Source organism: Cetorhinus maximus, chromosome 8 (assembly GCF_964194155.1).
Source record: "Cetorhinus maximus chromosome 8, sCetMax3.hap1.1, whole genome shotgun sequence".
Lineage (NCBI taxonomy): Eukaryota > Metazoa > Chordata > Chondrichthyes > Lamniformes > Cetorhinidae > Cetorhinus > Cetorhinus maximus.
In genome coordinates this window covers 41,345,465-41,372,995 of record NC_135886.1, presented here as the reverse complement: position 1 = coordinate 41,372,995, position 27,531 = coordinate 41,345,465, and the positions used below count along the sequence as shown (strand labels likewise).

The 27,531-nt window shown below is 42.1% G+C and overlaps 1 protein-coding gene across 1 annotated transcript; it reads left to right on the top strand.

Annotated features, from left to right (window-relative positions):
- The first annotated feature begins 1,661 nt into the window (after positions 1-1,661).
- mkrn4 (makorin, ring finger protein, 4) lies at positions 1,662-27,059 on the top strand. Its single transcript, XM_078546724.1, has 8 exons — positions 1,662-1,816; positions 5,221-5,349; positions 6,152-6,582; positions 10,623-10,738; positions 14,877-15,070; positions 18,129-18,236; positions 23,065-23,194; positions 26,173-27,059. Exons 1-8 carry the CDS (start codon positions 1,764-1,766, stop codon positions 26,386-26,388), a joined length of 1,377 nt encoding a protein of 458 aa, XP_078402850.1. The 5' UTR covers positions 1,662-1,763; the 3' UTR covers positions 26,389-27,059.
- Positions 27,060-27,531: the final 472 nt, after the last annotated feature.

Sequence of the window (27,531 nt, the reverse complement as noted above, 5' to 3'; positions counted from 1 at the left end):
CTCTAAGTGCGGTCGAATCAAAGTTCCACACATGTTCTGCATTTCAATTCTATCCTCCCAGAAATGAACTCAGTGCTTTCTTTACTTTTGTTGTGGCCTTACTAACCTGTTACTACTTTTAGAACTTTCTTTCTATAATTTAGACTCTCTATAATGTGCAATATTCAAATTTTCCAGGTGCAGTGTGACAAGACTGCTCAAGCACATAAAATTAATCCTTTTAAAATATGGTAATTTTATTTGGGCTTTGGAAATCTCTCCAATTTTTGTAATCTCAAATGTGATGATATCATCAGTGGTCCTCAGCCACCTGTTAGTTGAAGATTTGATCATTCTATCAGGAAAGACTGATATAATAAAAACAAAAATACCTGGAAAAACTCAGCAGGTCTGACAGCATCTGCGGAGAGGAACACAGTTAACGTTTCGAGTCTGAATGACTCTTCATCAGAACTAAGGAAAAATAGAAAAGAGGTGAAATATAAACTGGTTTGGGGGTGGGGGGGTGGGGCGTTGGCGGGTAACAGGTAGAGCTGGATTGAGGGCCAGTGTTAGGTGGAGATAGCCAAAAGATGTCATAGACAAAAGGACAAAGAAGTGTTGACGGTGGTTATATTAACTAAGAAATGTGCTAATGGGTATATTAAGGGTGGAAAGCAGGACGAGCAAGGGACAGATAGCCCTAGTTGAGGTGGGGTGGGGGGGGAATCGAAATAGGCTAAAAGGTAGAGATAAAACAATGGATGGAAAAACGTTTAAAAATAATGGAAAAATGTGGGAAAAGAAAAATATATAATTATTAGAAAAAAGGGGATCGGAAAGGGGGTGGGGAAGGAGGAGAGAGTTCACGATCTAAAGTTGTTGAACTCAATATTCAGTCCGGAAGGCTGTAAAGTACCTAGTCGGAAGATGAGGTGCTGTTCCTCCAGTTTGCTTTGAGCTTCACTGGAACATTGCAGCAGGCCAAGGACAGGCATGTGGGCATGAGAGCAGGGTGGTGTGTTGAAATGGCAAGCGACAGGGAGGTATGGGTCATGCTTGTGGACAGACCGAAGGTGTTCCGCAAAGCGGTCACCCAGTCTGCGTTTAGTCTCTCCAATGTAGAGGAAACCGCATTGGGAGCAGCGAATGCAGTAGACAAATTGAGGGAAGTGCAAGTGAAATGCTGCTTCACTTGAAAGGAGAGTTTGGGCCCTTGGAATGTTTGAGGTGCAGATACTTCTTCAGAAGACTTGGGTGGCTGTACAGATCCAATATTTTCTGTTTTTATTTCAGATTTCCAGCGATTGTGTTTTTTAAGTGTCTGGTTATGAAACTTCACTTAGTAGTTATGATCAGCAACTCAATGACACAATCACTCACTTCTTTTGTATTATGAAACAATGACCCATAGGCGAGTCAGTCCGTTGTGGTTCTGAGATTCAGATCAATTCTTAGCCCACGATCATATTTCAATCTGGCGGGTCTTGACATCATAATAGTGGTCCACTGTGATTGGCTGATGTGTGGACCTATTAACATCGCGAGTCGAGGTAATTAGGTAACATCTGCTTATGATTGGTGGATTGTAAAGGATGACGCGATGGGATGCTCTACAGTGATTGGTCGGTCGTGGGGACCACTCTGCAGTGATTGGTCAACCGATAAGAGGGAGGCGGCAACCGGCGAAGCCGAGCGGCCGGGGCCCACCGGTCTGGAAATAAAGGGGCAACGCGGGAGCTCCGTGGTTGTCGGGGGAAAGAAGTGGGGGGTGGGTCAGATAAATGGCGGAAGCGTGGTCAGGAAGTGTTCCGCGTCGGAAGCGTATCCTTTGCAGGTAAGGGGCGATGAGGAAGTTCCGAGACTTTCCTTCCAGCTAGGGAGATAAATTAAAACTTAACATTCCGTCGAAGCTGAAGCGACGGTTGAGGCCCGAGCTCAACATTCTAGAGCGCCGGGGAGGGGCGGGTCGCGTCGTGCGTGCAGGCGGCGGCCCGGGCTGAGCGCTGTAGAGCGCGGGGGCGGGGCGCGTGCAGGAGGGAGGGAGGGAGGGAGGGGGGGGTGGGGGGGGTCTATTGCTGCATTGTTCACTCCTGTGTTAGCGGGTGCAGCGGGGAGTCGGCGCCGTTTTAACTGTAAAATCAGAGACCTATTAGATGTGACCATTTCCACCCTGCCCTCGCCCTCATGTCCAACTAACGCACCAAAGTTGTTTTTTTTCACATTGAAGCTCTGCTTTGTGCCCATCCATGTGTAGACTTGGAGGGCTGTGCGGGTGAATTTACAATACAGGTTTACAAGCTTTAAACGATATTTAGCGGAAGGACAGACTCGGAATAGCTTTAAATGTTTTTTTCGCAATTTAAAGAAGACAGGAGTTGAGGTGCCTTGTGCCTGATATGATTAGCGCTGCTGAGGTGAAGAAGCATATATAGTACTTGCTGAATGGTTTGTATTATGGTTATTGAATAATTAAGTTTTATGCTTGGAAGTGCCTATCAGCTCTGCGTTAGTCAGCAGAGGATCAGACTTCAGGGTTCCAAGAAGGCGATTTTTCCCTCTGCCTTGGCTTCTGTTTGCAGATTGCTGCTGTACGTAAAGTTATAAATGTGGACGTCAACTAAGGTAATATGTGCAAATGCAGTTGTAATCCTTTAACCAAGCTCTCTTTCTGGTTAAGAATGGAAAGGTGATTAAATTTTTCTGCGTTTTGTAAATGACATGCAGTAGCTAAAATGACTGTTGTGGCTGAGCATTCTAGGGTTTGTTTTAATCTGTACTTTAGTAATCAAAATCTAGTAGCAAAAATAATTAAGACTGTTACTAATAAAGCTGCGAATTAAATTGATGTACACAAGGTGCTTTTGTGGCCAAAGCAATCATTCAACCCAGCCATTTGAGTGTGAAGTTAAGGCCCATCAAATGGTTGTTTGAAGTGTTAAATGGTTAATCCAGGCAATTCTGAATATTGTTTAAAAATCACTAACATTGAATGTACTTGGTGATGCCTAATCAATCTGCCAGAGGTTATGAAAATTTCTCTTACTTTAATATTGCTGATCTGAAGTAATACAGTTGCTCTGAAATAGAAACAGGTAATTGTAAGGGTGGATGCTAGTCTGGACAGGCACCAAAGAATAAACCAGGGCCTGGGACTGCTGTTTGATACAGTCCATCAGTTGGGATGTATGGCCTTACGTACCTGTTGTTGCACCAGCACTGGAATTCATATACCACATTAATCATATGTGTGGTAGTAAAATGTCTTTTAACTTAATGGCAGCATCCTGTTAGTGAAAAATACCACTCCTGTTGTTACTGCATAGTAGCACTGTGTAACAGCTAGCTTCACCTGTTGATCACAATTTGAGATACATTGTCCTTTCGGGGTAATTTGAGGTACACTGGGCACTTTTCAGGTCTAAAAGTTGTGCTGTAAACTGCCCATTTACTTCGATGATGAAAAGGATTTAGGGCCAAGAATAGCTAATCAGTATTGCTATCTGGACACGAGGTTAATGGATTTCATCTTGCCAAGGGGACAAGGGAAGGAGAAGCCATTTCTGAGATCCAGGTTACAGGTTTCCCTACAAACCGGTAAATATCACCGACAGCAATTCTGTCTGGTCAACTGAGGAAGTGGCTGTTTTGGCTTTGTGAACTATCATAGCCAGATGTGGGGTTGAGAAGGTTGACGTTGAAGAGATGCATCCTGCAACCATGTAAAGGTTGTAGGAGACTTGCTCTGACACATCCAGGGGGTTGAAGAAGCATCAGTACAGGTTTTATTACTAGTGGTTGGTTTTTAATTTTTAAAAAAATTCTGAAAACTGAGGAAGTGTAGATGGCCATTTGAAGTCACTATTCTGATACAGGCATACAGGAAGCTGGGAGCAACTTTAGATGATTTGCTATCAGGACTGTAATTCTGTGGAGGGTGCAATGAGCTATATGTATAAAAGGGAGCATCACTTTCTACAGTTCAAAGTATATAAGTTGCCTTCAAAAATAAAATAACATGTAGCCAGTAGTGTGCTTGGTCATTTTTTACAGTAAAAGTTTTGAAATTGGAAACAATGCTGTATGTTATGACACAGCAGTTGGTAATGCTGAGTTATTTAAAAATCTCAACAACTGTCATAACCTATATTTTCATTTGGTACGTTTTGAGATGCAACTCTGAATTCAGGAATAAAACTACCAGTTCGAGAGGTTTTTATCTCAAATCACAGGAGACATTTATTAATTTACAGAAGTTAAGCATATACACATGGCTACAAATTACTACTATCATAACTTTTAACACACTAAGACAACAGCAACCCATAGACTTTAAGCAGACACCAGGCAAAGCATTTTCACCGTACAAATTCAAAATGAGGTTCCTTTCACTTTGGTTCCTGTGCAGACAGTTGTAGGCTTACATCTGCTCTGATGTTACATGCCTCTGCTCTGTTCACATACAACTGCTGTCTGTTATACCAGCACATCTCTTATGTAAATTCTCATTGTATCACCAGCCACTTTGATCTCCACCTCTTCTAACAATAAAACCTTTTTCATAGTGCCAATTTTATTAGTAATATAAACATTGCTTGATCTCTGCTAGCTAGGTGCCAGATTTCACTCCCCTTCTTGAATGCTCTATTCAACAAAATGCAAATGCACTCATATCTCTCACACCCCAAAACTAGTACACATCAAAGCACCCAGACTAGCTGTCTTTAATCCAATTAAGACCCACCCACAGACTAAACCTTTTCTAGAAAAATAATTTCCAACAATATTATATACATTACTAGATTCATGACACCATGTCAGTTCTTTCAGCTAGAACTGAACCAGTCTCCTATGGAGATTGTAAGAAAGGTTTCAGACTTTGGGAGTTTTGATAGCTGCTACATTAGCTTAGGTTATTTCCATAATGGTCACAGATTTTAGGTACAACCATGACACACATGATAAATTTCGAGTAAAATACATAATGGGAATGCATGGCTTTGAGAACCTTGGAGCACATGGTGTTAAAGTACCATCTTAAGAAAATGCACAGCAAGTGAAGGCCATTCAGCCTGTCAGATCTCCTCAATCTAGAATTCATATTAATCCACTGTGGCTGGCTCTCTATCTCCCTTCTGTTTGTGTCCCATCTTTCTGGGATCTTGGGCTTGTAGCTGCTAACTTGAGGGATCTCAATATTGATTTGAAGCATGCATAAATTTAGTGACGTCTGTTTTCCAGGAACTTCATCTGTGGAGTTTGCAAATGGGGACATAGCTGCTATTACTCACATGATCTTTCTATGCTGAAGTCGTCCCAGATCTGTAAACACTATTTAAATGGATTTTGCTTCTATGGAAATCGTTGCAGGTCTGTATTTGGGCAGGTGTAGGAATTTTTAATGTTACAAATGGTTCTTCTTGGACTTTACATGCTAGAATTTGAATTCCTATAATACCTTATTGCATCATAAAAATACTTGAGTACTTCACATATTTAAATATTTTGTATGATCATTATATAGATAAATATGACATGCATTCTGTGCCAGCAGGAAAAAAACTATTCAAGGGGGACAGTCCCAGCACAGACTGAAACCTTTAGTTTGTGTTAAATCTTTCTGCAATATACACATTTGACATGATTGACAACTGTTTTCTCTCTGTACCAGAATTCCCATTTAACATGAGGCTATTCATCCCCTGTCTTTGAAGAGAATGTTGTAGTCTTTATAAATCGAGCTTTAGTGCTCTTGGTGCTATAGAGATGTCTTTCTCAGGAACTAAATTGAAATTAACTCTGGTCTGTCTCAAAGCAGTTCAGTACTGTAATGGCCACCTATAACTGCACCTAATTTGGATGTTTTGCTTGCTTTGGGGTAGCTGTTCATTGAAAGTGGTAGTACACTGTCCTGAGGCTGGATTTGATTGGGCATTTAGGACAGCATGGTGGCAAAAATTGAGAAAGGCACAAAAATTAGTTCCATTTTCCAACCTGAATATAATTCCCCTTTTTTAATACCTAATGTATTGCAATGGGTTGCTGGGATTTGGTATAATGGTAGTTAGGCTGGTTCATTACCTAGCAGTTTTGGACTTGCACCCAAAGGTTGCTTTTGTATGAGGTGGTATTAAAATGCATTAATGAGCAATAATGAAAAATCTCGTACTAGGTACCAACATATCCGACCCACTGCAGGATGGTTATCTGAAAGCAGACGTGGTTCTGAACCTGCTGTTCAGCCGAGGGCTGGCGAATCGCCCCAGGGTTACTATGGTGTGGAGTCTAGTGATCCTACTGGAAGAAACTGCGCTCAAAATAGACGTAGCTCTGCTCCTGCTATTCATCAAGGCCCAGGAAGATTTGCCCAGCATTTCCATGCTGCAGAATGTACTGCCCACTCAACTACTGAAAAGGGTGCTTCGGGTCGGCGTGGTTCTGAACCTGCTGTCTCAAGCTTCACTCGCTTTGGTAGGAACACTGGGTATTTTGGCATGCAGCTGGAGGAAGATGTGGAAGAGGATAAGGAGAATGAAATGCCTGAAAGCTCAGACAGATGGACCTTTCCTCTAGAGTTTACATCTCAACGATTTCAAGAGCACGGTAGGTAACAATGGCCTTGCATAAAAGGTGGGTTATGAATTTATTGGAACTTGCATTTCTCATACATTATGTTAGTTTGAATGATGTGATTAAATATAGGAAATAGTTGTCCCTGCAACAGTGGGGGAAAGGCAGAGGAGAGATTTCTGCTTCCTTAGTTGAAAGGAGAGGTCTCTTCAAATTATCTTCCCAAATTATTTTGCTGCCATTTTGTGTGAAATGTAATCAAGAAATAAAAGCTGCCTTTAAGCATGCTGCAGGGAATCTTTGCAAGTCTGGCAGGAATTATGTTTAGAAAGTGCCGAACCTCAATAAGAGGACAGAAGGGATTCCAATAAATTGGAAACCAGCCAAATTCATACTTCCCATCAAAAAGTGACAGCCTTGACTTTTTGAGCATGCCATTCTAAGAGGGTGTAAGAAAATCCTATGATGTAGTACACATGGACTTCAAAAAGCCTTAATCAAGTCTCAAAATATTGCAAAGTTTAAAGCAGTGGGTATTATGGGTAAAGGTTTTGAGGTTTTTAAAAGTTTGCAAGAGAACATTGCGCTAGCCAGGGGAGCAGTGTCCGTGTGCACTACTACATGGAATGTTGTGCTGGGGATCTGCATTAGAAGTCTTTTATAAGAGAATGTTCAATTGAAAAGAGACTGGCATTTACATAAATAATAAAAAACAAAAAGCTAAAAGCTACTGCGGATGCTGGAAATCCAAAACAAAAACAGAATTACCTGGTAAAACTCAGCAGGTCTGGCAGCATCGGCGGAGAAGAAATCAGTTAACGTTTCGAGCCTTCATGGCCCTTCGGCAGAACTGAAGCATAGTTAGAAGAAGGGAGAAATATAAATTGGTTTAAGGTGGGTGGGGGGTGGGGGAGAGAGAGAGAGACATTGAGGGTGTGGTGATTGTGGAGATGAGCAGATGATCAAAAGATGTCACAGACAAAAGGGTCAAAGAGGTGTCGAAGGTAGTGACATTTGTCTGAGAAAAGTGCTAATTAAGAATGGAAGACAGGATATTCAAAGTACAGCTCTAGTGGGGGTGGGGTGGAAAGGCTAACAAGGTTTTAGTTTAGATTTAAAAATAATGGAAATAGGTGGGGAAAGAAGAATCTATATAAATTATTGAAAAAAAAAGGGGGGGGTGGCGGGGGGGAAGAAATGGGGTGGGGATGGGGGGAGGGGGAGTTTAAGATTTTTAAGTTTAAGATTTTACATAATGCTTTTCACAGTCACCAGAAGCCTCAAAAGCAATTTGCAGACAGTGTAGCACCATAAAGTGTAGTCACCTTTTGTAATGTAGGAAATGCATAGATCAAGCTCCAACCAACAGCAATGTGATAAAGACCAGATAATCATCTCACAACAATAGAGATTAACTCCCATGCTTTTGAAAACTGTGCCATGGGATCTATTACTTCTCCCTAGCACTTCCCTCTGCTGTGCTGAGGGAACACTGGACTGATATAAGCTGGTACCCCCACCCCCCACCTTAAACCAGCTTATATTTCACCCCTCTCCTAATATTACTCAGTTCTGTTGAAGGGTCACGAGGACTCAAAACGTCAACTCTTTTCTTCTCCGCCGATGCTGCCAGACCTGCTGAGTTTTTCCAGGTAATTCTGTTTTTGTTTTGGATTTCCAGCATCCGCAGTAGATTTTTGTTTTTATCACTGGACTGATAGCCTTGCTTTACATTGAAACCTGTAAATTACAATGACCCCATGGTGACTGGCAGCAAATCAGTGCTCCCTGGGATAGACACAAAAACAAAAAATTGCTGGAAAAACTCAGCAGGTTTGACAGCATCTGCGGAGAGGAGAACAGTTAACGTTTTGAGTCCATATGACTCTTCATCAGAACTAAAGAGAAATAGAAATACAAGCTGTTTAAGGGGTGGGGGGTGGGGTGGGGGGTGGGGTGTTGGACAGGTGAAGCTGGATAGAGGGCCAGTTATAGGTGGAGGCAAAGCAGAGATTGCCAAAGGTGTCATAAACAAAAGGTCAAAGGAGTGTTGACAGTGGTGATATTAGCTAAAGGATGTGCTAATGGTGACATTAAGGGTGGAAAGCAGGGTGAGCAAGTGACAGATGGCCCTAGTGGGGGTGGGGTGGGGGAGGGGGTCAAAATAGGCTAAAAGATGGGGGTGAAACAATATGGAAATAAATTGTAAAAATAATAAAAATAGGTGGGAAAAGAAAAAATATATATCTTTATTAGAAAAGGGGTGAGGATGGAGGAGAGTTCATGATCTGAAGTTGTTTAACTCAATGTTATGTCCGGAAGGCTGTAGAGTGCCTAGTCGGAAGATGAGGTGCTGTTCCTCCAGTTTGTGTTGAGCTTCACTGGAACAATGCAGCAGGCCAAGGACGGACATGTGGGCATGAGAGCAGGGTGGAGTGTTGAAATGGCCAGCGACAGGGAGGTCAGTTTGCAGATAATACCACCACCTTCAACACCTCTTTGTCCTTTTTTTGTCCTTTTTTTTGTCTGTGACATCTTTTGGTTATCTCCACCTATCACTGGCCCTCTATCCAGCTCTGCTTGTCCCACCCTCCCCTTAAACCAGCTTAAATTTCACATCTCTTCTATTTTTACTTAGTTCTGTTGAAGGGTCATTCGGACTCAACGTTAACTGTGTTCCTCTCCGCAGATGCTGCCAGACTTGCTGAGTTTTTCCAGGTGTTTTTGTTTTTGTTTTGACTATTAATTAGGCTGACGTGCAACCTTGGCGCTCCACCTTTTATTCGTTCACAGGATGCAGGCATTGCTGGCTGTGCCAGCATTTATTGCCATCCCTAATTGTCCCTCGAAGGAGGCGGTGAGTTGCCTTCTTGAACCACTGCAGTCCGTGTGGATCTAGTTTCATAAGTTCCCTACTAAAATGATACCAATATTAGACTTTGACTCAACTTTCCCAGTGTGCAAATATTAATCCTTTGTTATACCAGAATTCCAGTAGTGTCTCAGATGGACTATCTTCTACAGTAGCTAATTTCTATAAATTTGATTTGGAAATGTGCAAGTTGGTTAAATTTTTATAGATGGCACTAAATTAAGGATCAATAGAGCCTGAAGTAATGACTAGAAAAACTTGCAAGCATGTGGGCCAGAAACTTACCTATGTCAGGCAGGCCAGGCACGGAGCCGATCGCCGGTTGCTTGACGCCATTTTACGTGGGTGGGCCAATTAAGGCCCGCCCAATGTATTACACATTCCGTAGCGTTCAGCACTATCTATGTGGGCAGGGGGAGGAGGGAGAGTCGGGGCATGTGCGCGAAAGAGCACAGCAATCTCCGTGAGGCATGGAGCTGCCTCGGATTGAAATTTTTTTAATAAAGAAAGTAATTATTTAGACTTGTCCCCTTCATGTGACAGTGTCACATGAGCTGGGACATGTTTGTCAATTGAACAAAATTTATTTATTGATTTTATTAAACCTTCAGAAAACCTCATCATACCTGTGGATGAGGTTTCCTGAAAAACGCAAAGGCTGCTTGGGCTCTTTGCCTGCCTGCCAATCTTAAGGTCGGAAGGGCAGTGCTGTTAATTAGCTAAATTAGTTTCCTAATAGTCTTAATAGGCCTTTTGACAGTTCGGCAACCGTCTCTGGCAAGCACCTGCCGAACGTGATATCGGAATGACACGCGATGACGTCGGGATGAATGCCTGGCGTCATATCTCGTGTCATTTTGTGTGTCGGTGTCAGACACACTGACAATATTCTGGACATAGATTTATGACAATACTGATGAGCAGAGTTTTTCATATTGGATAAAAGATGAGGTGTGTGTCTCTTTACTCAGCAGTGACTTAGAATTGCAGCACAGTACTGACTCTTGTGTACACATCATGGTCCATGGATGAAAACTGGATCACCATGGTTATACATGCACTAGGTTTAATTGAAATTCTTTGAGTCAGGCCCTCTTGCAAGTACATGATTTAGTCTTAAAGGTGACAAAATACTTTTCTGTCCTCTTTTATTGTATGTACTCTAATTGGGGTTTTGTGTTGAATTGTTTGCAAATTTCAGATTGTGCATCAACATCTCAGGCAGCAGGTCCTTTCCATTGTATGCCCAGTTGTGACAACAGCATACCTCGAACTGAGAAGCCAAAGAATCGATCTTCAACTCAATCTGTTACACAGGTGTGCAGTTTCAGCTTTTCTAAATGAATCCACCTGCCTGTCATTGCAATGTGATGTCTTTTTAGAATTTTTCCCCCACCAAAGGAAGTATCTGTATTTTTGGTATCAGTATTGTTGCTTGTCTAGTAATCCACAGACCCAGGGTAATGCTCTGGGGACCCAGGTTCAAATCCTGCCACAGCAGATAGTGGAATTTGAATTCAGTAAAAATTGGGAATTTAAAAGTCTAAAGAAGACCATGAAACCATTGATTTTTTAAAAAAAAACGCCCGTCTGGTTCACCAATGTCCTTTAGGGAAGGAAATCTGCCATTCTTACCTGGTCTGGCCTACATGTGACTCCTGACCCACAGCAAAGTGGTTGACTCTTAAATGCCCTCTGAACAAGGGCATCCAATAGAATTTAAAAAATCCTACTTTTTCAATGAAGGAAAATTTTACCTTTTTGGAGCACTACAAAGTACAGATCAAGTCAGTAAAGGTTCTTAGATTAATATGAGGCCAGTGCATCGATGAAGATTGAAGGGACATTTTGCTTCTCTGGGTAGCACCTATGAATTTCCATCTGTTAGTTTGCATGTATATGATTTAGTCTCCAAGCTGACAAAATATTTTTGGTGTTGATTATTCAAGGATCACTGAACCATAACTTATGCTGTGATTTTTTTGCTACAGGGCAGCGTGAGGGGGCAGGCACCAGCCCCTCAGTTGGAATGGGGATCAAACCCTTCACTGGTGTCCTGAACCACATTAGCTGTCCAGCCAACTGAGTTAGCCAGCCCTGGTAGGGGCATTCTTGTTTTTCAAAAGAACATGATCCTCTGCTTTCTTTCCTAACACACTTCATTGTAGCACATCTTGCTATAATTTTTTCCTGTCAGGGAAAAGTGAGGGTAAACTTAATTCTTTCCTGTGAGTTTTTGGACAGTTCTATCTTTTTTCCCTTTTTGGGATGGCTTCTTTGCCATGGTGAAAGTAAAAGTTACCTATGTTTATAGATGATGAAATTGTGAAAAATAAAAGCTCATGGGGCAACAGATTGGCTAGCTAACAGGAAACAGGGTAGGCAGAGATGGATCTTTTTTCTGGTTGACAAGATGTAATGAGGGATGTGCCACAGGAAGTGCTGGACCCTCAACTCTTTACAAATTATATTAATGACTTGGATGAAAGGTTTGAAGGTATGGTTGCTAAATTTGCTGATGAAACAGTTAGATAGGATAGTAAGATCTGAAGAGGACACATGGAGGTTGCAAAGGGATATAGATGGGTTAAGTGAGTGGGCAAAGACCTGGCAAATGGATTATAATGTGGGAAAGTGTGAAATTGTCCATTTTGGCAGGAGGAATAAAAAAAGCATAACTATCTAAATGGTGAGATTGCAGAGCTCAGATGCAGAGGGATCTAGGTGTCCTAGTGCATTAATTTTGGATTGGGGGAGAGTGGATTTTAGTAAAATAAGGCAGGATCTGGCCAAGGTAGACTGGGAACAGCTACTTGTGGGAAAATCTACAGAGGAGCAGTGGGGGGCATTCCAAAAAGGAAATGGGAAGGGTACAGGCTCAACATGTTCCCTCTAGGGTGATAGGAAGGAGTAACAAGCCCAAAGAACTATGGATGACCAGGTTACAATGAGAAGGAAAAGAGGCTTTTAGCAGGTACAAGGGAAGCAAATCAGCGGAGGCATTAGTGGAGTACAGAAAGTGCAGGGTGGAGCTTAAGAAAGCAATTAGGAGAGCAAAGAGGGGATATGAGAGAGCTCTGGCTGGTAAAAGTAGGGAAAATCCCAAGATATTCTATAAGTATATCAATGGGAAAAGGATAACCAGGGAAAGAATAGGGACCAATCTATGGGTGGAGCCAGAGGACATCGCTAGAGTGTTGAATGAATAGTTCACATCTGTCTTCACCCAAGAGAATGAGGATGAAGGTATCCAACTCGGGGAGAGAGACCGTGAGGTTCTGAAGCAAATTGATATAGGGAGTTACAAGGTATTGGAGATGTTGGCAGGCTTAAGTGGACAAATCTCCAGGTCTGGATGATTTGTATCCCAGACTGCTGAGGGAGGCAAGGGAGGAGATCGCAGGGGCTCTGACCCAAATTTTTAATTCCTCTCTGGCCACGGGGAGGTGCCAGAGGACTGGAGAACAGCTAATGTGGTTCTGCTATTTAAGAAGGGTTGTAGAGATAAGCCAGGGAACTACAGGCCGTGAGTCTCACGTCAATGGTAAGAAAACTATTGGAGAAAGTTCTGAAGGAGAGAATCTATCTCCACTTGGAGAGGCAAGGTTTGATCAGGGATAGTCAGCATAGCTTTGTCAGAGGAAGGCCATGCCTAACAAATTTGATTGAATTTTTTGAGGAGGTGGCCAGTTGTGTAGATAAGGGTAGTGCAGTTGTAGTCTATATGCATTTCAGCAAAGCCTTTGACAAGGACCCACATGGGAGACTTTTAAAGAAGGCAAATACACATGGGATACAGGGTACTTTGATAAAGTGGATTCAAAATTGGCTTAGTTGTAGGAGGCAGAGGGTGATGACAGAAGGATGCTTTAGTGACTGGAAGCCAGTGTGCAGTGGCATACCACAGGGATCTGTGCTGGGTCCCCTATTATTTGTCATTTATATAAACAACATAGATGACTATGTGGGGGGTAGGATTAGTAAGTTTGCGGATGACACCAAGATTGGCCGGGTGGTTAACAGTTAAGTTGAGTGTCTTGGGCTACTGGAAGAGCATGGTCAAATGGGCAGATATGTGGCAGATGGAATTTAACCCTGAAAAGTGTGATTAATTTGACAAGGAAGTGTTCAATGAACAGCATGACACTAGGAAGTTCTGAGGAACAAAGGGACCTTGGTGCGTGTGGCCATAGATCTCTGAAGGCGGAGGGGCATGTTTAGTGGGGTGGTGAAAAAGGCATATGGGACACTTGCCTTTATCAATCGAGGCATAGATTACAAAAGTTGCGAGATCATGTTGGAGTTGTATAGAACCTTGTTGAGGCCACAGCTGGAGCACTGTGTGCAGTTCAAGTCACCATATTATAGGAAGGATGGGATTGCACTGGAGGGGATGCAGAGGAGATTCACCAGGATGTTGCCTGGGATGAAACATTTAAGTTATGAAGAGAGGTTGGATAGACTTGGGTGGTTTTCATTGGAGCAGAGAAGTCTGAGGGGTGACCTGATCAACGTGTACAAGATTGAGGGGCATGGACAGGGTGGATAGGGAGCAGCTGTTCCCCTTAGTTGAAGGGTCAGTCACAAGGGGACATAAGTTCAAGGTGAGGGGCAGGAGGTTTAGGGGATGAGGAAAAACCTTTTACCCAAGGGGTGGTGACGGTCTGGAATGCACTGCCTGAGAGGGTGGTGGAGGTGGGTTGCCTCACATACTTTTTAAAAAGTACCTGGATGAGCACTTGGCATGTCATAACATTCAAGGCTATGGGATTAGGTAGGTCAGGTGTTTCTCACGTGTCAGTGCAGACTTGATGGGCCAAAGGGCCTCTTCTGCACTGAGATTCTGTGATTAATCACAAAAGGCTAGTATGTAGGTACAAGTATACTGTGTACAGTTTTGGTCTCTTAATTAAGGAAGGATGTAAATGCGTTGGAAGCAGTTCAGAGAAGGTTAATAAACTAATACCTGGATTAGTTTTATGAGGAAAGGTTGGACATGCTAGGCTGATATCCACTGGAGTTTAGATTAAGAGGCAACTTGATTGACCTCTCAGATTGTTAAGTTCCAATGTGGAGAGGTATGTTTCCTCTTATGGGAGAATCTAGTCCTAGGGGCCACTGTTCCTCAAAAGGCAGTGGAAATGGAGCCTTTGAAGGCAGAGGTAGATCCTTGATAAGCAAGGTGGGGGTAAAAGGTTCTTTGGGATAGGCAGGAATGTGGAGTTGGGGTTAAAATCAGATCAGCCATGATCTCATTGAATGGTGGAGCTGGCTCGAATGGTCAAGTGGCCTACTCCTGTTCCTAATTCATATGTTCATGGGATGATTGGGTAAATGCTTACTGATACCTTGCTAAGCAACTTTGACACGATAGAACTTTGATGGAAAAGGAATTCAAATTCAGATATGAGAAAACGCTGATTCGCTAAATGTATTTTACTTCCTTAAATTTTAGGGAAAGTTGACTAAAGACCCAGCCTTTGAAATGAGTAAAGATATAACTTGTGGAATTTGCATGGAGAAAGTCTATGAAAAAACACCAGCTAGAGACCGTTGCTTTGCAATTCTCCCTGACTGCAACCATGCTTTCTGTGTGACCTGTATCAAGAAATGGCGAGACAGCAAGGGGTTTACCAATAATGTAATCAAGTAAGTACATGTAACCAAATTAGCAACTTCAGTATTTGAGCCATTAGTAATCTCACTATTCCAATTGTTTTATTGACTTAACTGTTGAAATGCCTAATGAATATATAATCTAAGGCTTCCCCAGTGGCTCCCCATGTTTGTCAACTAAGTAGCTGAGCTGATACAATCACCAGTCTGCTGTGTTGGTCTGAAATTTTAATAGTATTAACTTCTGGTTGGAAGAAATGGACTTGGTGCCATTTTAGCTTTCAATTAACTTGGGAGCAGGAGGAGGCCATTTAGCTCCTTGACACTGTTCTGCCATTCAATGAGATCATGGCTTTTTTTGGTCATCGATCTGTATGCATGGCTTTCCTTGTACCTATCAGTTAACAAAAAATCTGTCACCAATCTGAATTTTAAATTACTAATTGATCTAGCATCAATTGCTCATGGAAGAGAATTCTGAACTTCTGCCATCCATTGTACTTAGGAATGTTTCTGATTTCACTCACTTTTTTAAAAAAAAAAAGTTTGGTTCTAATTGTTAGACTGCTTCCTGAGTCCTAGATTCCCCAACCAGCCGAGATAGTCACTCTACCTGTCCGTTCCCATTTTAATATCCTAAACTTCAATCACATCACCCCTTAACCTCTAAATTACAGGGAATACAACTCTAGTTTATGTAATCTCCTTGTAATTTAACCCTTGGAGTTCAAGTAACTTCACTGCCTGCCCTATAAGGCCAATGTGCCCACTGGTCCTAGTGCAGTGTAACCAGTGTTATGTATAATTGTGCTTTACATAATATTTACCCCTTTTTATGTTCAATCCTCTGGATATGAAGACCAATATTGCATTAGTATTTTTTCTTTTGTTGTTCATGATTGGTGTACCTGCATTTTCACTTTTCTGGTTTTTCACTATTTAAAATGGTTGTCCAAAATTTTCACATGAGGGATCACACTTTAATTTTTCTGAAACATGCACATCTGTCCCTCGAGTGAGAGAAAAATTGGAGTTAGTACAACATTAAACATGAATTTGAAAAAAAAAATCATGTCTGAGCAATAAATTGGTAATAGTAGCAAGCAGCAGAGCTAACTGATTAAAGTCTTTCTTTGCCTTTTATGCTTAAGAAGCAGAGCTAGAGACAGACTAGGCCCTAAGTCTTGGTGACCAGGGAATGACTGGGGCCAAGCTAAGGAGTTAGGTTTCACTAACATTGACCTTGTGTTTGCCTCTGGTGGTGCAGACACTGAGCTGGGCACAGTGGAAAACATATGAAAGTGGGGGTCAGAAGCAGGTTGCCTTTCAGCCTGGGCTTTCCCCCTCTCCCAGCCTGCTCTGATTGGGTTGTGTCTGGATCAATCCAGTCTTGGGGTTTTCACTTGTGTACAGACTTGGATGCTGTCTGGCCACGTGTGTTTTGGACATTTTACCATCGAGGAGGAATTTGGGACTGCAGTGATGATGCCAAAACATGCTTCCTCACTCTGCCCTGTGGGAGAATATAGCTGCCCTGAGTGGGGGCAGGACAGATGCTGTTGCAGCAACTGCTGTTCCTTGTGGCCTCCCCAGCCCAGTGCCTGCATAGGAGGGTGAGTGATGGAAGCAAGCAGCCAAAAGTACACAGAATGCACCATGGCCACTTCTCTTCATGCTGCAGAAGAGAAACAGTTTGTGATTGGAGAAGTTCCTTGCCTTTCATTCATTTGAACTTGCCTGTATTTTGAACAGTGAGTCTGGGGGCCAGTTAGAAAGGCATGGTGGGCTGGATTGTGGCCTGCAGGCCATATGTTAGACAACCCTAATTTAGAAAGTATTTCCTATGAGAAGTATATGACCTCATTTGCTTGCATTTAAATCCTTCTGTTCATAACAAAATTAGAGACACGAATTGTTTTCCATCTACACTTCTTACAATCACAGAATTTTAGTGGCACAGGAGGCCATTTAGTCCATGTCTGCACCAGCTCTCCAAATGAGCATTATGACCTAGTGCTATTGCCCTGCCTTTTCCCTGCCACGCAGTCATCTGCCTTATCCTCCTGTTTCTGTACTCACTGGCATGTGGCACTGGGAGTGATCTGGAGATTACTACATTTGAGGTCCTGCTTGCTAATTTTATACCTAGCTTCCTAAATTCTAATTGCAGGACCATATTCTTCTTCCTACCTATGTCGTTAATACCAATGTTGACCTTGACCTGTGGCTGATCACCCTCCCCCAGAAGAATGCCTATCTTTACATGAGCAAATTTGGGCACGTGGCTTTCCATCCCATCATCTAATTCATTAATAAATGGCTGTTTGCTCACACTACAAGTACAGAGGGCACACTCTACTTGTATGCAGTTGTGGTGCCTGTGTAATCACTGTTAGTGATATCCCAGACAACTGCCTGCATCATAGATGGCACAGACCAAACTCACCCAGTTCACCTCTCCAATATTGCCAGTGAGGGCTTGGAAGAAAGGCAGCAAACAAAAGGCAAACAACTGATGCACAACAATAATGTCAGCAGTGGGAGAAATGACATGTGCTGGTGGATACCAAGTGGGCATGTGCAACTGCTGTTTGGTGCCAGGAGTTAGTGTTGTTAAATACTGTGCATAATTGTGGCCTCCACATAGGACCTTGCAGGACACCATGCAAATTATCTACTAACCACTGCCAAACAGCCAATTTCCTAGCCAGGAAATTCCATGAGCTTCAACTTTAGGTTAAAGTCTAGGGCAAGTACAGCACAAATGTTACAATGGCTTAATAACTTTTCATGAACAACTTCAAAAACAAGTTTTGAAAACTGAATGCTTGAAAATGTTTGGTAGCCCTGTAGTAAAGGGGAAGTAAATGTTTGGTATCTGAAAGCAATTTATGCTGGTCTCGGAGCATTTATGTCTAAATGCCTGGAAAAATAAATCTTAAATTGTGCTGTATTCATATGGTGTAGCTGTGAGGACATCTTGAGGGTCTGGCCCAGACGGTCTTGTGGACTGAAATGGGGTTCTAGTTAAAATGTTTTTATCTTTGTGCTGAAGAAAATTTAAACTTCAAAGATATCCTTTTGTTTGCAGGGCATGTCCTGAATGTAGAGTTGTGGCCAGTTACTTCATACCGTACAAGTACTGGGTAGTTGATGAACAGAAACAGAAGCTTATTGAAAAATTCAAAGCTGAAAAGAGGTAGGTTTGCCTAGAGGTATCAGTGTCACAATAAAAGCAGTATTTTAATCTGTTTTCTAATTCTGAATATACTACAGAGCTGCACAAGTTTCAATTTAAAAATCCAACACTTAATCTTTTGCATTTTTAAAATTCTGAAATATGAAATGAAGTTAATTTTGAACTTGAGCCAGTTAGATTGTGTAATGCAGAATTAGTTCTGAATTTATTTCCAAAAGGATCTGGCAGATATGTACACTTGGAGTGTATACATTTCATTCACTTGTGATATGTGATTGAAATGGCTATAAAACATTTTAATTTTTAATTCCTCTCTGGCCATGGAGGAGGTGCCAGAGGACTGGAACAGCATATGGGTTCTGCTATTTAAGAAGGGTTGTAGAGATGAGCCAGGGAACTATAGGCCAGTGAGTCTCATGTCAGTGGTAGGGAAACTATTGGAGAACATTCTGAAGGATAGACTCTCTCCACTTGGAGAGGCAAGGTTTGATCAGGGATAGTCAGCATAGCTTTGTCAGAGGGAGGCCATGCCTAACAAATTTGATTGACTTTTTTGAGGAGGTGGCCAGGTGTGTAGATGAGGGTAGTGCAGTTGATGTAGTTTATATGGATTTCAGCAAAGCCTTTGACAAGGTCCCACATGGGAGACTTATAAAGAAGGCAAATGCACATGGGATACAGGGTAATTTGATAAAGTGGATTCAAAATTGGCTTAGTTGTAGGAGACAGAGGGCGATGACAGAAGGATGCTTTAGTGACTGGAAGCCGGATGACACCAAGATTGGCTGGGTGGTTAACAGTGAGGTTGAGTGTCTTGGGCTACAGGAAGATATAGATGGGATGATCAAATGGGCAAATAAGTGGCAGATGGAATTTAACCCTGAAAAGTGAGGTGATACACCTTTGGGAGGAGTAATTTGGCAAGGAAGTATTCATGACAGTAGGAGGTTCTGAGGAACAAAGGGACCTTGGTGTGTGTGTGTCCATAGATCTCTGAAGGCAGAGGGGCATGTTAGTGGGGTGGTGCAAAAGGCATATGGGACTCTTGCCTTTATCAATCAAGGCATAGATTATAAAAGTAGGGAGGTCATGTTGGAGTTGTATAGAACCTTGATGAGGCCACAGCTGGAGTACTGTGTGCAGTTCTGGTTGCCACATTATAGGAAGGATGGGAGTGCACTGGAGCGGGTGCAGAAGAGATTCACCAGGATGTTGCCTGGGATGAAACATTTAAGTTATGGAGAGAGGTTGAATAGACTTGGGTTGTTTTTGTTGGAGCAGAGAAGACTGAGGGGCGACCTGATTGAGGTGCACAAGATTGAGGGGCATGGACAGGGTGGATAGAGAGCAGCTGTTCCCCTAAGTTGAAGGGTCAGTCACAAGGGGACAAGTTCAAGGTGAGGGGCAGGAGGTTTAGGGTGGATGTGAGGAAAAACTTTTGTTACCCAGAGGGTGCTGATGGTCTGGAATGTGCTGCCTGGGAGGGTGGTGGAGGTGGGTTGTACTTGGATGAGCACTTGGGCATGTCATAACATTCAAGGCCATGGGCCAAGTGCTGGTAAATGGGATTAGGGAGGTAGGTCAGGTGTTTCTCACGTATCAGTGCAGACTCAATGGGCCGAAGGGCCTCTTCTGCACTATGATTCTGTGAAAACTGAAAACCTTGTGTAAATGAACTCTAAAGCAGTGATAGTAAATGCTGAAAATACTCAGCAGGACAGGCAACATCTGTGGTGAGTGTTAACATTTCCAGTTTATATAACCTTTCGTCAGAACTAGTAAGTATGTTAATGGGTTTTAAGTGAAGGGGGAGGGTGGAAGAAGAACACCAGGAAAGGCCTGATAGCGTGGAAGGTAAGTGAGATTAAATTACAAGGGTTGGTGATGCAAGGCCACCAGTAAAGAAACAAACTAGGTGTGAATGGCAGAATGATGAACAACTGCTGTCCAAAAGCAAAGAGTAAAACCAAAAGCTAGCAAAGAAAAAAGAAGCAAAATGGGGACACAAGTAATGATCTGAAACTGTTTGAATTCTTATCAAAAGATGAGGTGCTGTTCCTTGTTTGCATTGAGTTTCATTGGAACACTTCAGGAAACCGGTCAGAACGAGCAAGCTGGAGAATTGAAATGACAGATATGAAGCTTGGGATCATGCTTGCACACGGAACAGAGGTGTTCTGCAAAGCTGTCAGCCAATCTGCATTTGGTCTATCCAATGTAGAGCATACTGAAACAGCAATACACAGCAAATATAATATATACTGAATTGAAATTATGAATAAATTGCTTTCACTTGGAAGGAGTGTTTGGAAGGGGGTAAAAGGGCAGGTGCTGTGTCTCCTGTGCTTTCATGGAAAGGTGCAATTTCAGGGATTAGGGCTGATTGAAGAATGAGCTAGGGTGTTGTGGAGAGATGTGTTCCTTCAGGATGCTGGAAGGAGAGGGGGGGGTGTTCGGTAGCATCATGCTGGAAGTGGCAGGGGGTATCCATTGAATACAGCCTGGTAGCTGGAAGGTGAGGAGAAGGGGAACCTCATGATTCTGGGAGGGACAGTGGTGAGCAGAAGTATGGGAAACTGGATGGATACACCTTTTTAGATGGCAGCTGCTCACCTTTCTGCATTTATACTTCTAGACATAACCATTGTTCCATTTAGTCATTCCGTTACTACTCCCTTTGGCCTTGCAGCACCAACCCTTTCGTTATTTAATCTCCTACCCCTCAATCCTATTGGAGGCCTTCCGTACTATGAAAGGTGCACATGCTCCCTCGTGCGCCTGCATTCTTTTATTACACTTATGATTGGCCCCTGTAGAGACTGATCTTTCAGAAAGATAGGAATTTCCCAGCGACTGCAAAGAACCTCATGATAAGATTTCATGTTTTAAGACTTGCTGTAAAAAAACTAAAATCAACATACACTAATATTTAGTTGATTGACTACTAAGTGAACTACAAAAAAGTTTAAATTTGTTTTTCCTTGCCCCCATTAACTTGGCACAATCACAACCCCACTCCACATTTGTACATTATACTGCAGTCTCAGCAGAAACAAAGGATAGGATCCCTTCTCCCTGCCTCACCAGTGTCCAAAAAGTCCTTTCACTTAATCTTCTGAGCATAATGGAATAGATGTCTTTTAGCAAGTCACCTTCTGGTGACTCCTTGATCCTTAATCCTCCAAGCCTTGTTTCTATGAACAGGGGATCTGTCCTCACCAGTATGTTGCTTGGTGGTTAACTCAAAAAAAAAATGCTATACCTTTGGCCAATATGGCTATTCTTTCTGCTTATTTAGCTGCTTCTTAATGGCATAATTGTGGGCTGTGTCTATTGGGGATAGTCCCTAAATGTATCTTTTTGAACTAGAGTTGCCTTTCTCTTCTCCCTCCTGCAAAAAAACTGAAGGAGGGCAAAATATAAAAGTTTGGCTCTTATTTGGAAGGACAATACTGGACCTCCAGATGAGCTTGCTATTAGATAAAAGTTCCAGGACAATTTTGATGCCTCAAAACCAATGCCTATTACCAGCTTGGCTAGGTTAGACTAGTCATAGATTGCGGATTCAAGTCCCAGTTCAAACCATCTAGGTTGATACTTTAGCATATTGGAATGCTGTGTTGTCAGAAGTGCTATCTTTAAGCCAAGGTTTTGTCTGACTTTTCCACTGAACGATGAGGATCTTGTGGCACTGGTTGAATAACAGACCCCTTTCCTCATTCACTTGGTGACATCTGAAAACTTGGAACCAGGTTCTATATGACATCCAGCTCTTCCTCTTCTCTCTCCCTCCCCACCCACCTGTTATTAATCTACTTGTCTGACCACCAATCCTGGATGTGTCACAATTTCCTCCAGTGCAGCATTGCTGAAAGCCTCTTCAGGACCCCACTTCTGTGCCTTTTGCCACTGCAATGAGAGCTATGATTCTTGATTTTGTTTTTCTTCTCTCCAGTTTATTCTTTTGGTATCTATTCTGACATTCTTAAATACATCACTCAGGACCCTGTATTGCCACCACAAAGTGTCTTGTCTATTCTCCTGACTGAAACTGTCCCTGTGCTTTTGTATTTTGGTCTCTGTCCCTGCCTCTCCAACCCTGACAACCAGTTGCTCCACTACTGATGCTGGTGGATACTTTCCTATGGAGTTTCATACAACATGTACTTGGTATCAATTTTTTTCTTTTCAGCACATTCAAGCTGAATGGCCTGAAGTTTACTCCTACCTGATTAGGTGGTCTCACTTGTGTTCCTTGCTAACATTGTTTGTAGGGTGACCACCTCCTGGAATTTGCATTCCATGGATCCTTCAGCTTGCTAAATGTGAATATCACAGTTTGGAAGTCTGTACTCTAGCCTCTAAAATGCAAGCATGTCCCCAGTGTCTTTCAGTGGAAGTTTCTTTGTGCTCCTCCTGTTCCTCTTATTGTAAAGAATGTATCATTGCTCCTCCAAAGACTGAGGCTATTACTTTGTCTTTTAGACAGCAAAAGGCCTAGAGGCCCCAGGTTCAAAACCCAGTTGGCAAGTTGAAGTAAGGGTGATGATGCAATTGGTCTTAACATCTGAGGAGAGGTGGGTGGAATTGGTTGGTGTTCCTGACCATTATCCATTCCTCCTGATGGGGGTACATGTAGGATTGGGCTTGTGCTCCAGTCATAGTCTGCTGAAACATGCCATCCAGGTGGCACGTGAATGGTTATTTGGGCAAAATGTGAGGGAGAGTGACTGGAGAGTCGGTTGCTGTGATTTAGTTCTTCAGCTGATGGCTTTTGAAGGAGTTGGGAACAGTTGATTCACATCTAACAACTTTTTCTTTTTCACAGAAAAATACACTGCAAGTTCTTCCTACGAAGTAACGGCAGATGTCCTTTTAAATCTGAATGCATTTACTTACATGAGTTTCCAGAGGGATATCGACCCACCCAGCGTCGACAAAGGAGGCAAAGAGATAGTGTAAGAGCATACTATATATTGCAACATAACTGATGTGTTTAGTGACAGGTCAACATTATCAAACCACCTAACCATGGCCTTGTCTCCAGGCAAGGAGCTGAGTAAGTTGTCTTTCAGCCCTTTGGAATGTAATAGTGACACCAAGAATCAACAATCTTTAATTTCTGAAAGTAAAATGCTTAGAAGAACTGAGCATTAATTTCAAATCTTTTATTTGATGTTTGTTTGCATCTACATTGAAGCTGTTGACCAAAGTATTACTGTTATTTATGTACCCTCTGAAGCCTGTTTAATTGAATGGACAAATTCAGTATTTTGCATTCTTATCAGCAATAATTTAACAACATTAGCATAAATCATGTTAATAACCACCATGACAATTTACCCCCTTTTTTATTATTGAGTAACTTCCATACCATGTTTATAATGCAGACCAGATTTGATAATGTTTATGGTTAACTCTCGCAGTTAGTGCCACAACATATTTTCTTGAAATCTGGCTCAACAGCCCTCTGGTGGAATAAAAGGAGGGAGAGAAGGCATCTGGGCTTCACACCTGCATGATGTCTCTAGCTCAGCATCAGTAACTTGTCAGGAAGACTATTTTGCCATCTCATATATGAAATAATTGGAGGGGGGAAATGCCCCATTGTTTAAAACTGTTTCTCAGGCAACTGAAGTTGAAGCAAGTGATGACCAATTCAAACCCTGTAGAATAAACATTTTAGAAACCTCTAATTTTTTGTAGTTTTGACCAATAAATTTGCCTATTTGGACACATCTGGTTTGCAAAGACTGAAAGCAGTAATCTGTTATAATTATATAATAAACCATGTGGAATTCCTGCCTTTTTATAATTAGAGGCATGGAGTACAGAAGCAAGTAATGCAAAACCATCATAATCAATGGGTTATACTTGGCTTCATCGTTTTCCTCCCTCAACACTGACTTCTCATCCTCTGACTTCAGCCTCCACTATCTCAACGCATCATGTTCTCTTTCAAGCTCACCTGCCCAAGAATCCTCTCTATATAAACTCCTCAATCTGGGGAAACCTTCTCCACCCACAGGAGAATCAGTAAACAGAGAACACCAAATGAATAAATTGTGTTAAAGCACTACATAAATATAAAATTTCCCAAAGCACTTCACAGGAGCATTATAAACCAAAGTATGACACCAAGCCATTGAAAGAGATTGAGTCAAATGACCAGAAGCTTGGTTTTAAGGAGTGCCTTAAAGAAGGAAATATGAGGTGTAGAAATGCATGGAGGAAATTCCAGAGTTTGGGGCCTAGGCAACTGAAGGCACAGCCACCAATAGTGGAGTAGTTAAAATTGGGGATATGAGGCCAAAATGAGGGAGTGCATATAGAAGGGTTGTGGGACTGGAGGAATTAGAGGGAAGATTGAGGCTATGGAGAGATTTTGAGAACCAGGATGAGAATTTTAAAATCAAGACATTGCTTGGCCTGGAGCCAAAGGTCAGATAGCACAGGGATGATAGGGGTACAGGGCTTGGTGTGATTAATGCAAGGGCAGTAGAACTTGGATGACCTCAAGTTTGGGGAGGGTAGAATGTGAGAGATCAGCCAGGAGTGTTGGAATAATTAAGTCTAGCGGTAACTGGTTTCAGCAGCAGATGCTGAGATGGGGGGTGAAGTCGGGCAATGCTACAAATGGAAATCAGCAGCCTGGGTGATGGCACAAATGAGGATTGGAGGCTGATCACCAGGTCAGATGTGACACGAAGGTTGCAAACAGACCGGCCTAATTTTGAGACTGTTGCCACGGAGAGGGATGGAGTTGGTAGCTAGGGAATGGTGTTTGGGGTGGGGATTGATCACTTTGGCTTCAGTCTTTCCAGTATTACTGGAAATCTTTACTCATCCAATGCTGGACGTCAGCTACGCTGTCTGATAATTTGGTAACAGTGGAGGGGTCGAGAGAAGTGATGGTGAGGTAGAGCTGAGTATTGTCAAAGTACATGTGCTAGCTAACTGCTCTTTCAGATGATGCTGCTGAAGTGCAGCATTCAGATGAGAAATTTGAGGGGACAGAGGACAGATTCTTGGGGAACACCAGAAGTAACAATGTGGAGGGAGGAAGAGAAACCACCAAGTGATTCTCTGGATACCATTAGATAAGAATGGAATAAAGTGAGAATCACTGAATGACCATGGAGGATGGTGTTGTCAACTGTTAGAAGTTGTAGGCAGGTTGAAGGCAAGATGAAGGAAAGTCTGCCTTTGTCACAGTCACTGATGTCATTTGTGACTTTACTGCAAACAGTCTTAAACTGCTCTTAAAGTAGAGAAGCTGTGGATTATGTTTGCAATTCAGGATCATGAGCAGTTTTGGTAGACAAGAACAGGACCTGATGTTTAAATTGTTCCAGCCAGATCTGGCAGTGGATGGTTAAACCAGTTGTCTGGCATAGCCCTTCAGGTCTGTGTCCCTTGGGTGAGAGGGAGTGAAGTTGAGGGCTGTACCAAGGTGTGACAAGTCATGGTTTTATTGGGGACTAGGCCACAAGTTGGAGCAAATCAATATCTGCAGAAATGGGGTGTATTGTGGGGGGCAGCTTGAAGAGCTGTGGGAAAGTGGATACTTGTTTCAAAGCAGACACACAAACAATGGCTAAGTCTCTGTACCTCAAATCAGTTAGATATCCTTGCTGTGGCAGCAAGGTTCTGTGCTGCTTTGATTCAACTTTGGCAGTGCTGAAAATGTCAAAGTATAAGCTACATTTGATGACAAACAACGAGGTCTGTCATTTTCCCCTACAAGAAACATCTCATCCAATGATCACAGTAGCTTGCTGACACTGTGGGGCAGTAGCTTTGCCACTCCAGGGTAGCTAATAAGTAAAGGAAATTAATATGATCAACTTCTGTTTAACTTTGTTTAACCTTTTTTAAAGTTGAACAACTGTCTTTTTAAAGTCTTGGATTTAATGTCTTATTATCTATTCCACAGTCTCCGTTGGGAACTATGTGGGAAGATGATTGCGATGATGATGACTATGACCGTGCCCTTCACCTTGTTGGTATTCTTTCCCTCGATGATAGCTTTTTAGAGAATTTGGTACATTTTCAGTCTGAACTTTTTGATTCCGATCTGTCTGATTTTAATCAGGATGATGATTCTGATGATTATGATTCTGATGATTTAGATGGCTTTGTGCCATTTTAGCCTTCTGTATGAAGCAGTGTTCCTGCATACAGCAGGTGGAATATTGATGGCAAATGCTTATCCTATATTTTGGCAGTGCTGTTGCAGGTAGCAGGCTGAACCATACAGGTTGGGTATTTGCACACTGATCTATAATGCATGTGAAGTTGATTTTTTTTTCTCTTGCACTAGTTGTACTTTGACAGTTTAGTGAAGCTACTTTTTGCTAAATCCTATAGTTGCAGCTACTTAAGAATTCAAACTTTTTAGGCTAGAAATATAAAGTAAGTGATATGAAATGCATTTAAATGATTTGAACAATTCACTGATTTTTGATGTTGGACTTCAGGGATTGATTGTGCTGAATTCCATGATCATTGTGATTAACCTTGGGAATTGGCTATTTTACCAAACCTTGTAGACTTTTGACTGCAGGTAATCTGACTATGTACTGAAATGTTGAGTTAATAAACCAAATATAGAGAAGTGGAATAATGTATATTTAGTAGAACTGGAATGTTTTTCTCCTTCCTTTCATCCACTAATGATGGCAAATGTATATTTAACATGGGGATCAATGGCAGTTTGACATTTTGTAAGCAATAACAGCTTGCTGATAAAGTTGATCAGTGGGAATGTTTTTTTTAAAATGTTTGTGCTAACAATGTTCAAATAAAAACTTTTTGTAAATAGTTTTCTTCAATTCTTGCATTTTCTCTTCTAGACATGCATGTCTGGGATGTGTGCTTGCAAAGTCATAAGCACATGGGGCATGTTACTGATGAGGTGTTAAAACCTGAACTTGGTGAATACCTGTTAATAAAATGACAGCTTCAAATAGCTATGAGGAAAGCACCTCTTTACTACAGCTATATTAAAAGCAAAAAACTGTGGATGCTGGAAATCCAAAACAAAAATAAAAATACCTGGAAAAACTCAGCAGGTCTGACAGCATCTGCGGTTAACGTTTCGAATCCGTATGACTCTTCAACAGAACAACTCTTCTTTACTTCGGCTGTTCTTATTAGAATTATCACCAGAAAATCTGTCCTGAGCACCATTTTCATTTCTCTCCGCCAGCTGCCTGAAACTAAGCCAGACCCTTTCACAACCTTGGTGGTATTTGGCCCTGGATGAATTTCCAACTATCCTGCTCCATCACCA